The sequence below is a fragment of the Musca vetustissima genome, unplaced genomic scaffold (assembly GCF_032173495.1).
Source record: "Musca vetustissima isolate MV318-11 ecotype Yass unplaced genomic scaffold, APGP_CSIRO_Mvet_v1 utg36238, whole genome shotgun sequence".
Taxonomy (NCBI): domain Eukaryota; kingdom Metazoa; phylum Arthropoda; class Insecta; order Diptera; family Muscidae; genus Musca; species Musca vetustissima.
Window position 1 is genome coordinate 33,711 of NW_026884519.1, and position 13,817 is coordinate 47,527.

General features: G+C 33.3%; 2 protein-coding genes across 2 annotated transcripts; both read right to left on the reverse strand.

The window, feature by feature from the left end:
• Nucleotides 1-9,384: 9,384 nt before the first annotated feature.
• LOC133331486 (uncharacterized) lies at nt 9,385-11,229 on the reverse strand. The gene is made up of 5 exons (XM_061539877.1): nt 11,043-11,229; nt 10,504-10,701; nt 10,188-10,427; nt 9,598-9,663; nt 9,385-9,539 (listed from the first exon to the last, which is right to left on the reverse strand). The coding sequence occupies exons 1-5, from the start codon at nt 11,227-11,229 to the stop codon at nt 9,385-9,387; spliced, it is 846 nt and encodes a 281-aa protein (XP_061395861.1).
• Nucleotides 11,230-11,278: 49 nt separating this feature from the next.
• LOC133331487 (uncharacterized) lies at nt 11,279-13,378 on the reverse strand. Its single transcript, XM_061539878.1, has 3 exons — nt 13,086-13,378; nt 12,646-13,028; nt 11,279-11,509 (listed from the first exon to the last, which is right to left on the reverse strand). The coding sequence occupies exons 1-3, from the start codon at nt 13,339-13,341 to the stop codon at nt 11,279-11,281; spliced, it is 870 nt and encodes a 289-aa protein (XP_061395862.1). The 5' UTR covers nt 13,342-13,378.
• Between the last annotated feature and the right edge of the window lie 439 nt (nt 13,379-13,817).

A 13,817-nucleotide genomic window follows, 5' to 3' on the forward strand; every position in this document is an offset into this window, starting at 1 on the left:
CCTACAGAACCTTTGAAAGTTTCGAACTTTTAGGACTAGATATATTTTTCTAAAGATTTTCTTTTTAATTGTTTTTTTTAATCTATATTACAGATTGATATTGAAAGAAATACATAAATAACAAGTGCAAAAGCGTTAAGTTCGGCCGGACCGAACTTTGGTATACTGACAGCTACTTTAAATGTAAATATAGGGAACATACCAAAAAGTGGACCTATATCGAAATTTCTGCAAACCGATTGTAGAAATGTCATTGTCATTGCAGAAATATTGTATGATTACGTCCCTGGAGGCTGTACCTAAAGCGGGACCAATATTGATTACATTGTGTAGGAATTATATGAGGTGATGTGCCTAATTGAGGACTGATATAGCTCAATTTCGAAACTAAAATGTTTGCATCACAATAACTTCTATTGCGCTAAATATTAAAAATACCGAAAATCTGTAGGTATCGTTATAGGTCTATCCCTCGAATCTTAATTCTAGTTTATTATCTCGATATCCTCCGCAGGTAGAATGATTACAACATGAGTCTTGGAAACAAGCCCGAAACTCGGAACAAATTACATAATTATTTTAATATAAAAAATGCGGTTATATGGGAACTTCCCCTAAAAGGGGGCGAATGTTTTTGGGAGGGATTTTTGTTCCATATACGACTATATAAACGAAATTACAAAGAGTTTGGTTGAAAATCGCGCTCAAGTACCCAAAATACCGAAAATTAGGGATTACCTCTTATATAGAGGCAACCCAAAAAAAATTACGTATACTATTTTGCGTTCTTATTGGGTAGCAATCAATAAGAACTCAAAGTATTAAATTACAGCTAATTTTGTCGAAACATGCGATCAAACCACCAAAATACTGAAAATTGGACGTACATTTATATATAGGGGGTTACCAGAAATAGTGAACTTATATTTACAATTTTTAGTGGAGACATTTGATGCCCAAAAGAACCCAATGTACAACATTTTAGCGAATTCGGTAGAAAACCCCGGCCAAGAACCCCAAAATACGGAAAATTTGTGGGGCTACCCGAAAAGATGAACCTATATTTATAATTTTTAGTGGAGAGATTTGTTACCCAATAAGAACACAAAGTACTAAATTACAGCCAATGCGGCCAAAATCCCCCAAAAACTGGAAATTGGGGGTACCTTTATATGGGGGCTACCAGAAAAAGTGAAAATTTGGCACCGAATAAGAACCCAATGCACCATATTTCAGCGATCGGAGTTGAAAAGCGTGCTCAAGAACCCTAAGATAACGTAAATAGGGGGTACTCTTATATGGGGGCTATGCCTAAACGTGGACCGATATAGCCCATACCCTCCATTCTATGGTGGAGGTACTGAAAGGTGTGTTCTAATCGGATAGGCATGATATTATGAAATATATTATGAAAAATGGGGGGGGGGGAGCCAGAAGGAGTGGACTGATATTCTCCATCTTCGAACATGAACTAAATTTTAGAAATCCAAACAGACAGACGGACTCAAGTTTGTAAATCGATTTTATATTGTCTGAAACGGATTTTATCCAAAGAAACATGGGGTATAAAACCAATATTTCAACGAGTCACATTTTCCGTATATTACCCTCATTAGCCATTAGGCTAGAGGTATAAAAATTACCTATCTAAAATCCATGTAGATAAAAAAAATTGATAAACATATTCATTATGTAGAAGCTGTTTTATGTGTAAAAACTCTTGAATTTTTCAACGATCTCCTTTACTTGGAAGGATTTCTGTTTTAAATCTAAATGCATTTTTTTAACATTTTCTATAGAAAACATTTTGCCATATTTCCTAATAATGTTTCAACATTAATCAATTATGCCTATAATTTCAAAGGCTTCTTCTTTAAATGATTACACAATTAAAATTTACTTTATTTTTTATTAAATAAATAAATTCCAAAATAAATATAATATTAATGTACAATGATTGTTGCATGAGTATGTGTGTGAACTATCTGTGTTTTTGATAACAAATATTGGAAATAAAAAATAGTCAAATAGTATACTGCAAGAATAACAACAAACTAAGCAATCATATGAAGACATAACCAAAAGCAAAAAAATCCAAATAACCAATAAACAAACAATTCAATTGTAAACCAACCCAACCAATTATTTAAAACAACGAACAAATAATTAAAAAAAAATATTATTTTTTTATGATTTCCTTTTTTTATACCGAACCGAAGAAATGAAAAAAACCAAAGAAGAAACAAAGGTTTTTTTATATTTTTTTGAAAACCAAAAACCAAAGACATAGAATTATGATCCCTAAGAATATAGAAATATGAAATAAGAAAAATAAAAACAAATCAACAACAAAAAAGAAAATAGAAATATTTTTAATCCCCCCAAGAAGAAGAAGAAAATATGTAAGATATTCATATCATCCAGGAAATGCAGAAGTTTGAAAAAAAGAGAAACACAAAAATGAAAATTGTATACATATTTTTTGTTATTAAAACTGTATATAATTTTTGAAACTATTAATTCAAAACTTTTTCAATATAATACTTATTTCCTAAAAAATTATATTATATTCCATATTGGACTCTTCAGATCATGTGTTATTCTATAATAATATTTTATTCCTACTTTTTCTGTATTTAATAATTTTTCTCCCTACTCTTTAAATTCTTTACTAAAAATCCAAATCTCTATAAATCCACATTTCTCTCATCAAGAACTAAAACCAAAATAAAAACAAAAATATACAAATCTATTAAAAAACCAAAACACTCTAATGATATAAATGATGAAAAAAATACTTTGTAACTTTGATGTACCTTAACTAATCTCTTCTCTCTCTCTCACTTTATACAGAATAAACATACATAAAACCATATACATGTATATTTCTATATATATCTATATAAATCTAAAATTTAAAAACCAAATCAAGATATATCGAAATAAATATCTCTCTCTATATATAAATACATATACATCTACATAATCGAACTTATTCAATACTCTCTACTGACAAAAAAAAAATATCAATCTCGTAAATTCAACATCACGTCCCATGAATGAAAACTAATGAAACGATGCATATCAATTTATTGTGGTAATTTCGAAACTCTAAAACAAAACAAAAAACTTATTGATCTATAAGAAAATCTTATTATATTAAAAAAAATCTTATTTTTTATTGTATGTTTTATTATTTATATATTTTTCTCTACGTGTAATAAAAACTTTCAACATATCATAGTATACCATAATGACGATTGCAAAGAATGAAGAGATGGAAAAAGAAACAACTATAAAATCTAAGAATTAAATTAAACAAAAAATATATACAATTTTAGTTTAATTCTAAAACAAAAAAACAAGCATGAAATTCAAATAAATGTAAAAAAAACAAAAAAAAATAAGCAAAAATAAAAACTAATAAAAATTAAGAAAAATAAATGAATTTGTTTTAATTTTTCGCCAATATATTATTTGTAGACATGGATGTGTGCATTCGTAGGATGTTCAATATGCGTAAATATTAATAGAAACCAGTAAGGAAATATGAAAAGTCAGACGCAGTCGACTATATGATACCCTTCACCACTTTCGGTGGTGCACATAGAACAGACATAGCATCTTTGGAAGACTATTGAATTAGAATCGGGCGAAATTAAATTTGTGATCTACATAGATTCTAAAGTCTATGAAAAATTGCAAGTCCATGGGGTAGACTTGGATTTTTTTGATGTACCATTTTTAGGAAATCGAGTAAAATTATGTATGGGGCCTATATGTAAATTTTAACCGATTTCAACAAAACTTCACAGACATCAAACTGGACATAATTCAGAACATTGTGCAAAATTTTGTCTGAATCGGACAAATATTGGATGTTTGGTGCACCGTTTACATAAAATCTGAACCGATTCGTCTTTGGGCCAACTAAGTGGCATGTGCCAAATTTCATCCTGTACTTTGTTCACAAGAATGCATTGACAGACGGACATGCATAAATCAGCTCCGAAAGTGATTATATGCATATTCTCGAAAGGAACCAGTCAGACCTTAAAAAATAACCGTTAAGGTCTGATCACGAAAAAAATATAAAACACTTATGCCAGAGTTCTCTAATTTGACCGAATTTGACGAGTTTCTTTCGATTTTGATCAATTCGGATGACTGGGCTTTGGTTTCAATGTCATAGCTATACAACCATGATAGCATTTAAATTTCCTTGAATATTTCAGTATTTTGTTCTTATCATTCAATCTTAAATCAACATCCCCATCACGTTAAGCCCCGGTGAATATTTCGAGGTGTTGCAAATGGAATATAAATATTTGGTGTTTTTTTATATTAAGGGAATCCACAATTTCAAGGTGTGCTAATTAGGTGTCCCTTTCAAAAGTTGTCTTGTTTCCTAAATGCCGTTATATTTCACAAATTTCCAATGATTATTTTCTATTTTCGTTTTGAATAAAAAATTATTTAAAAATATTCCAAACGAATCGAGGGTTAATCAAAAGTTCCCTTCATGTGCTAATTAGGTGTATAAGTTCAAGGCTATAATTATTTGTTTCCTTGATTATTCATGCCTAGAGATGGTATTTACCGGGTAAATGCCCAAGGGGTGGGTAAATACCGGGAAAATACCCATTTGCGGGTATTTATTTGGGTATTTACTATATTGAATCGGTAATACAACATCTTACACCCTATTTCCGGGTTTCTATTATCAAATCGATTTTGAATGGATAGTTTTACGATACTTTAAAGACGTGGGTAAATACTTGGGTAAATACCCGAGTTTTTACCCAAAAATTGGGTATAGACTCATTAACTGCCGAACCACTTTACATAGACGGCCAAAATTTTGCATTGTCCTATATAATGGTCTGTCTGGTTCTGTCCTATATAATGGTCCTGATTTTGGATATTTATATATATTCAGTAGTGTTGGCGGGTTATTTGGGATACCATTTGTATTTTGTTTTTGCAAAATAGTCAGGCTTAATCCCAGTTTGTTGTTTTTATAACAAACAACTTTTTACTAGTGGGGAATGTATGGCATTGTCCGCCGAGGGGTAAGGCAGGGAAGACTATAGTTTCGGATCTCGCCACTGATCCTCATCAGTTCCCTTAGTTTTTTGTTGGGATATTCTCCCCAGAAGCTATTAATAGCTTCTTTACAAAAAACCTTTCAAACCCAAGTGTCTCTTGTGACAATTCTTAGTTCTTACGTTACCAGCGATACGACCCCGATATATATTTATAAATTCCACTTGAACCACTTGACGTGTGTTTTGAAGACCCCATTTTCCAAACAGAAAATAATGTTAATATTTAAACAATTTGTGACAAAACCCACATTTCGCATGAATATATTGTGCAAAAAAACCTCAATATGCAAAATTATAACCACTTTGGTCGTAAAATGAGTCTAGTAGAGAAAAAATACTTTAAATCGAGAGATACGGTTACATGGGGGCTATAAATATTTATATAAATATTTGCTTTGATATAAAAATCATCTGAGCCAAATTTTGGCCGCCTACCTTAATTGGTTCTACAGTTATTGAGTTTATACCCAATTTTTTGATAAATACTCAAAATATTGTACATTTGTATCGGGGCTACCAGTAAACGTGGACCTACATACATACATTTTTGCATGGACATTTGGTACCCAAGCAGAACACTTTGTGCCAAATTACAGCCAATTTGGTTGTAAAATGTGTCTAATTGACAAAAAATACCTTAAATCGGGAGAAATCGGGCTATATCAAAACTTGAACCCAGGGACCCCATTTTGGATTTCTATATTTGCTTTAACATTAAAAACATGTATGCAAAATTTTGGCCGCCTATGTCATGTGGTTCGGCAGTTAATGATTTTATACCCAATTTTTGGGTAAAAACCCAAGTATTTACCCACGTATTTAAAGTATCGTAAAACTATCCATTCTAAATCGATTTGATAACAGATACCCGGAAATAGGGTGTAAGATGTTGTATTACCGATTCAATATAGTAAATACCCAAATAAATACCCGCAAATGGGTATTTACCCACTGCCCATTTCTATTCATGCCTTAGAATTTTATGGCGGCGACATCTTTTGAATAAAATCTTAACAGTAACAGGCAATTAAATGGGTGCTACATTTTTATTATGTTTGATTAATTTAATTTTGTTTCAACCACAGGGTGTAGGATTGTGCCCAGACTTTGCGGATGTCGTCTTCGCTAATGTGTTACAGCGGAACTATATACCAAAGACATAAAACTGTAAAGATACGACAATTGATACGTAAACAATTTCCAACAGATGGCTTTGCCTCTGTTGTTACGATATCATAACAACATAGAGAACACTATTAAACGTTTTTAGTACTATATCTTAAGCTTATAAAATAAAAATGCATTTTTTGAGTATGGATCTCTAATTTTATTTACATTTTTTATACACATTATCGCGTATTTGCGTTTCTATTGTTAACATGCCTCTGTTATGCCTGATTCCCCCTGGATATTTTTTCATAAACTATTTTGCCAATATGCTTTTTGTCGAGTCTTTGTGGTTCCTTTGCCTTTGTACATACTTATCAAACCATAATGTTGCGTTGCCAACCAGTACACCAAAATACTACTCCACCGACAAGTTAGCAATTATGTTAACATGTAGATGGCGGTAGTATTTGTATAAAGGCGAATAAACTTCGTCTTATGTGAAGAAATTTAAAATTCTTTTTTTTTTTGCTTCTTTTCGAATCCATCTGACTGTGTGGATTTTTAAAAATATATATGTATCTAGAACTATTCAAGACAGTTTAAAAGATATTAATAACTTGTTTGACTAAAAAACGCTAAAATTAAAAGATGTTGGTAACTTTTGAATTTTGCTTATTTGTGATATTTTAAGATATTTATACTTTGGTATACCCTTCCCGCACTGTGGTGCACGGCAGGGACGTACGCAGGGGGGGGGCGGGTCTCCCCCGGAATGAATTTTTTTCACAGTAAATTTATGTTTGCAACAGCAATTTTTTCATTTTGTACTATAGTATACCAAATAACTAACGATTGGGACGAGGACAGCGCAATGAGCTGCATACTAAATGACGTATGTCACGTTTGTTTGATTAGGTCCTGATTTACATATAGCTCCCATTCATAATTTTGCCACATTTCCTACAAATGGTACTATAAAGAATCCATATATTAGCATCTCTTGTATGTACTAAGAGTGGTAAAGGGTATCATAGTATTGTCGTCCCGTCCGACTTTTGATATTTCCATACGGTTTATTTTCAAATATCCAGGTAAACACTTACATGCCAGAGACATCTATTGAATGGGTAGATCAAAAAACCGATCATCCAAAATTTAATTTTCATACATTTGAATTGGTGTCATATGAAAGATAGTTTTATAGATTCTGTTTCTGTTGATTATAGTGAAGTAAACTTTTACGCTTTTATATCATATTATAGAGATGTCATTATCCCCTAAAAAATATAAGCCTGATGTGTCTGATTTGAATCGTGTCCATCAATAGATGGAACTGGCGACACGATTTTATAATATGCATACCTTATTTATTTTCGCCATATCTTTTTTCGTATTACAGATATTTAAATGTAAGTGGTATCATATGAAAGGTGTGCATATGTTTGTAACAGGCATGGTTCCTTTTGAGAATATGCATAGAATCACTTTCTGAGTCGATTTATGCATGTCCGTCTGTCCGTCCGTCATGTATTTTTGTTAACAAAGTACAGGTCGCATTTATGATCCGATTTGGATGAAATTTGGCACAGGTCACTTGATTGACCCAAGGACGAACCCTATTGAAATTGGAGAAAATCGGTTCAGATATAGATATAGCTCCCATATATATTTTATCCGATTTTATGTAAATGATGCACCAATGTCCCTATATATCTTTCGATTTGCACGAAATTTGGCACAGCGTACTGAATTGGGTGTATAATGACGTGTGTTAAGTTTTGTGAAAATCTGTTAAGATTTAGATATAGCTCCCATATATATTTACGTCCGATTTTAAGTAAGTAGTGCGCCAAAGTCCCTATATATCCTTCGATTTGCACGAAAATTTCCATAGCGTACTGAATTAAGTCTAGAACGATTCGTGTTAAATTTCGTGAAAACCTGTTCAGATTTAGATATAGCTCCCATATATATTTTCGTCCGATTTTTGGTTAATAGTGCACACAAGTCCCTATATATCCTTCGATTTGCACGAAATTATGCATAGCGTACTGAAGTGAGTCCGGAACGATGTGTGTTAAATTTCGTGAAAATCTGTTCAGATTTCGATATAGCTCCCATATATATTTTCGTCCGATTTTATGTAAATAGTGCACCAAAGTCCCTATATATCCTTCGATTTGCACGAAATTTTGCATAGCGTACTGAAGTGAGTCCGGAACGATGTGTGTTGAATTTCGTGAAAATCAGTTTTGAACACATTGACTTCGTCCATGAATATATTTTCGTCCGATTTAATGTAAATTGTGCACTAAAGACTAAAAGTTTGTCCGTCTGCCACACAATGTACAATGTACTGAAGTTACTATAACTTTCGTGTATCAAGTTATCTTGAAATCGGTTCAGATTTACATACTGCTCCTATATATACTTTGGTCCTATTTTAAGTAAATAATGCACTTAAGACCCAAAGCTAGGACGATTGACACAACGCACTGAGATAAAAATAAATTAATTTCTGGCAAGTTGCCTTGAAATCGGTTCTGAATTAGATATAGCTTAGCTTCCATATATAATTTCGACATATTCGTGTTTATTGTACACCAAATAATAACTGGGTACCGGATTGATATTACATTTTAAACAGCATATGTAGCATACCAAATATCGTCTGTAAAATTTGCTGTAAATCTATTTACAAAATTAGGATAGGTTGCAAAATGACATGTGTTGGGATTGATGTTAGTCGATTTACTTATAGATAAAGATCATGTCAATGTTCCTTCCATCAATTTCATGCCAATGTTTCTTGGAATATACCCAAAGTGTTGGAGGGTATTATATAGTCGGCCCAGTCCGACTATACTACTTTCCTTACTGCTTCCATATAGCCTGTAATAACAAGTCTATACCTTGAATATCCATCGCAGACACTATTGTCGTTTTGGAATTGGTCCCATATGACAGTACCATCCCTAGTTTGATTTAATTTTAAAGAAAGATTTATAATATTTGTTTTTATTAAAAATTCAATTATATATAACAAAATTCTTTCATTTAACAAAAATCGAAAATATTTTACTGGAAATAAATTAAGGACTAACGAAAATTGGGGGTGGGAAAAAGGACTTAAAAAAAACGAAATAAAAAATAGCCACAGATTTCTTCAGCGACGATTTCTATTACGATTCTTATTGTTGTGGTGGTGGTGCTGCTGTTGATGATGTTGCTTATTTTGCTGTTTCTTTTGTTGAGTTTCGGGGGTTTCGGGAGCGGAGCTATCGTTGCGATCATCAGCCTCCTTGGGCGTTGAGTGGTGGGCTGAAACACAAAACAAAATTTATAAACATTCGATTTTTAATGAAAAGGCTCAGCTTACCTTCTGCCTGAGTGACTTTAACTATTGGTGCCGGATGAAAGATGGAATGGAAGTCCTGTGGAGAACCTGAAGGAAGGAGAACAAATAATTTCGGATGATCAAAGTAAGTAAATGTATGTTAAATGAGATGCTTGTGTTATGATTAAATGTATTAATGATAATGAGTGAAATCGAAAAAGACTACCGTTATTCGAAATATTTAAGCCAAATAATTTATTATGTAAACTATGTTCGAAAAGGATGAAAAGTGGTCTTGGAATATACGGAAAATTAACTGAGACCTTGATATGCTGGCTAAGAGAGAATATATTCTACATGGATGTATGTCAACCTGGATATTAGCCTCTGACAAATATTTTGTATTCCTTTTAAGTAGAAAGTGTCATAAAAGTGGGTTAAACCCGTAAAGAAATGAGAGGACTTTTTCGGCTAAATATAGCCGAAGGAGAGCTCAGCACAATTTGGAAAAAATAGGTTTATTTTCCGAAGTATTTTTTTTGGTTATAGAAGTGTGTGCTTTGCTATGCTTTTGAGGGGATGGAGATGTGTGAAGTGTATGAGGGTGAATTTTTGAAATCATTTGAACAAACCAATAGGACTGTAAAAAATATCCTCGGTTGATGAGGCGGGTGTTAATGGGAAGTTGGAAGACGAGGCTTTTGGAATTGGTATTGGAGAGGATCTGCGATATACCGGAGATGCTTTTCGATGGGTAATTTCGGTTTTTACAACTATGGACCAATCATATTCGGTTATGGATGTTTCCGTTGTAATCGTTCGATAATGTTTTTCTAGAGGTGCTGGGTTGGGGCGTGACGATTGTTGGGGTGCTGGGACATAAAAATCAAATCACAAAATCATTTTAAACGAAAATTCATTTAAATAAATTTATAAAATTAAACTCACCAGCTGCGGTTTTAGCACCTAAAACGGGTTTCAAGGAGGCTGCTGATTCATGACCTGGTGTAGATTTTTGCTTAGCTACAGGATCTTCAGTAACACTTAATTGTTGTTTTGTGTGTGGTTGGGATTTTGGTGTGGAGATATCCTTTTGCTGTTGTTCCTTTTGTGGTTGTTGCTGCTGTTGTTCTTTTTCAACTGTGGCTGTCAAAATATTCATTAGGTGAGGGGGGAGAAAGGGATATAGATATAGAAACCAAAGGCCAAATAAAGGATATGATTTTTAGAATTTAGATTTTTTTTTTTTGAAAATTTGGTAGGAAAATTGGGAATGCATGACTGGACTTAATCATTATTTCATTAAAATTATTTCATAATTCAATTGTTTTTATTTTCTTATAGAAAAAATATTTTTCACTTCAAATGTTGTTCAAATAAAGAAATTCCATGCTTATATTTATGTGTGTATATGTATATATGTATGTATAAGAAACGAAAAGAAAAAAAAATCACTGAAATTTTGTTATAATTCTAAAAACCATTACCGACTTCTGTTGTGCTTTTGGTCTGAGATCCACTATCGGGTTTCGGTGTCTTTGCCACTTCACTACCACTATCAGCATCTGATATGGGTTCCAGTTTGATATCGGCAATCGGTTTAGGCATTGGCCTATGTTTGGGACCACCGTTTTCTTTGACCTCTACCACACTGTGATCTAGTGCAGAAGTCATTTCAGATTTCTGGAAGCAGGATAATTTTATACTAATGATAGTTAGATATTTATGATTTAAATTGGTTTTTTTTGTGTACCTCAGATTTGGATAAATCTGCAGCTTCAGCACTGGAAATACTTTCACTTGATGACGATGATGAACTGTCTTCTTCTTCATTTGGCACATAATCGGAATCATCTTCAGAATCTTCATTGGCATATTTTTCAAGCATTTGATCAACGGTCATATTAAGATCGGCATTGTCATCATCTCGTGGTCGCTTTACGGAACGTTCACCCTAAGGGTAGGTATAATTAATATTGATATTAGAGAAGGATATTGATTTTTATACCCTTCACCACACGGTGATACAGATATTATGTCTTTGTGTATATGTTTGAAACAGGCAAAAGGAACGGAGATAGACCCATGATTCCTTTTGAGAATATGTATAGAATCACGTCCTGAGACGATTTATGCATGTCCGTCCGTCCGACCGTCCGTCTGTCTGTCCATGTTAAATCGTATTGCATTTATTATCCGAATTGGATGAAATTTGGCACAGCTCATTTATTCGGCCCAAGGACGAATCCTATTGAAATTGGGAAAATCGGTTCAGATGTAGATATAGCTCCCACATATATTTTCGTCCGATTTTGTGTAAATGGTGCGCTAAAGTCCCTAGATATCATACGATTTGCACGACAATTGGCATAGCGTACTGAATTAAGCCTGGAATGTTGTGTGTTAAGTTTCGGAAAATCGGTTCAGATTTAGATATAGCTCCTATACATATTTTCCTTTGATTTTATGTAAATGGTGCACCAAAGTCCCTATATATATTTCGATTTGAACGAAATTTGGCAAAATGTACTGAAATGAGTCTTGAATGATGTGTGTTAAGTTTCGTGAATATAATTTGGCATATCGTATTGAATTAAGCCTAGATTGATGTGCGCTAAGTTTCGTGAAAATCGGTTGAGATTTAGATATAGCTCCCATATATATTTTCTTCCGATTTTATGTAATCGAGAAGAAATTTGGCATAACGTATAAAGTTGACCATAGGATAATGTGTGTTAAGTTTCATTGAATTCGGTTCAGATTTTGCTCCCATATATATTTTCGTCCGATTTTTATAAATGGTGCACAAAATTATCGAGATTTGTCCGATTGAAACGAAATTTTTCATAACGTATAGAATTGAGTCTAGAATAAAGTGTGTTATGTTTCATTTAAATCGCTTTATTTAAACATTGCTGCCATATATAATTTCGTCCGATTTTATGTAAAAGGTGCACCGGACGCCCTACGTTTTCCCGATTGCATATCGTATTGAATTGGATCAAGAATAACGTGTCTTAAGTTTCGTAGAAATCGATTCAGATTTGGTCCCTTAAAGCGTACTCTGCACCAATATCTCGTACAACTTACCGACATTTCTTCCGTTACTTTCGATATATTCCCCGTGCCAAAAGCACGTCTCTGCGGAGCATCATGACGTTGGCCCGGTTTACAAACAGCGCTTCCAAATAATGAACGTATCTTGCCAATAAAAGTTTGATTTTTACCAGACATTGTCATGGCACTTGAATCTGATTCAAGGCGACGGGCAGCTCTTAAAGCCGGTACACGTATGGCACGGAGGCGACGACGTTTAATTTGTATATTATAGACCATTTTCTCTGCCGTCATGGGAGAACCTCCCAACATTATGCAACCAAAGGAGAGCCACATGCGAATGACACGCAACCACACAATTAAGGGTAAGAAGAATATCCATGGCAGGGGTCGTTCCAATTTGGCATCATTGTCATCTATAAAAGACATTCAAATATATTATTTAAACATTTAATAATCGGCTTAAAACCCACCCTGTGGCAAACTCCATTTGGAGGTTTCTTCCAAAACCTTTAACACACGATCACCGCGCTCCAATATCGCCTGACCCATACCAGTTGCAGCGAATTTCTCGCAAATCATTTGCAGTTTATCCATCAACGTTTTATTTTGAGGTATTTCGATTTCTTCAATTTCCTCTTCATCACCTGGTGCCATGGTGATCTCATCTCCGGTGGATTTTTGTTGCGGCTGCTGTTGTTGTTTTTGGGTTTTGGTTTCCTGAGCCATTCTCAATGCTGCTGTTGTTGACCGTGATCGTTACTGAAATGTTACTGAAAGCATAATTTTTTTAAAAATATTGGCGTGATAATGAAAATAAAAAAAATATTAAAAGAATTCTGCGCCATTCTCTGTCAGCCGTTATCAGTTTGCCGGTTTCAATAGTTTTGTTGCTTTGCCGGACAGGAATTATTTGTTTGCTTTTATTTTTTATTAAATTCTAGTTGTTGTTGCTATTTTAGTTTATATGACTAATTCCAATTTTTAATTTTGAACTTTGTACGAATTCCTATTGGAAAATAATCATAAAATTATGTTGATATTTTGTTATGATGATGTAATGTTCTGAGGTGTTATATGGATATGGATGTACCAATTAAATATATTAAACAATGCAATGTTCACTCGAATGGAGAAACCGATTTCCTTCAAACTCTACACATTGTAATATTTCTTCCAAGCTTATATCAAATTCGAAGATGGGG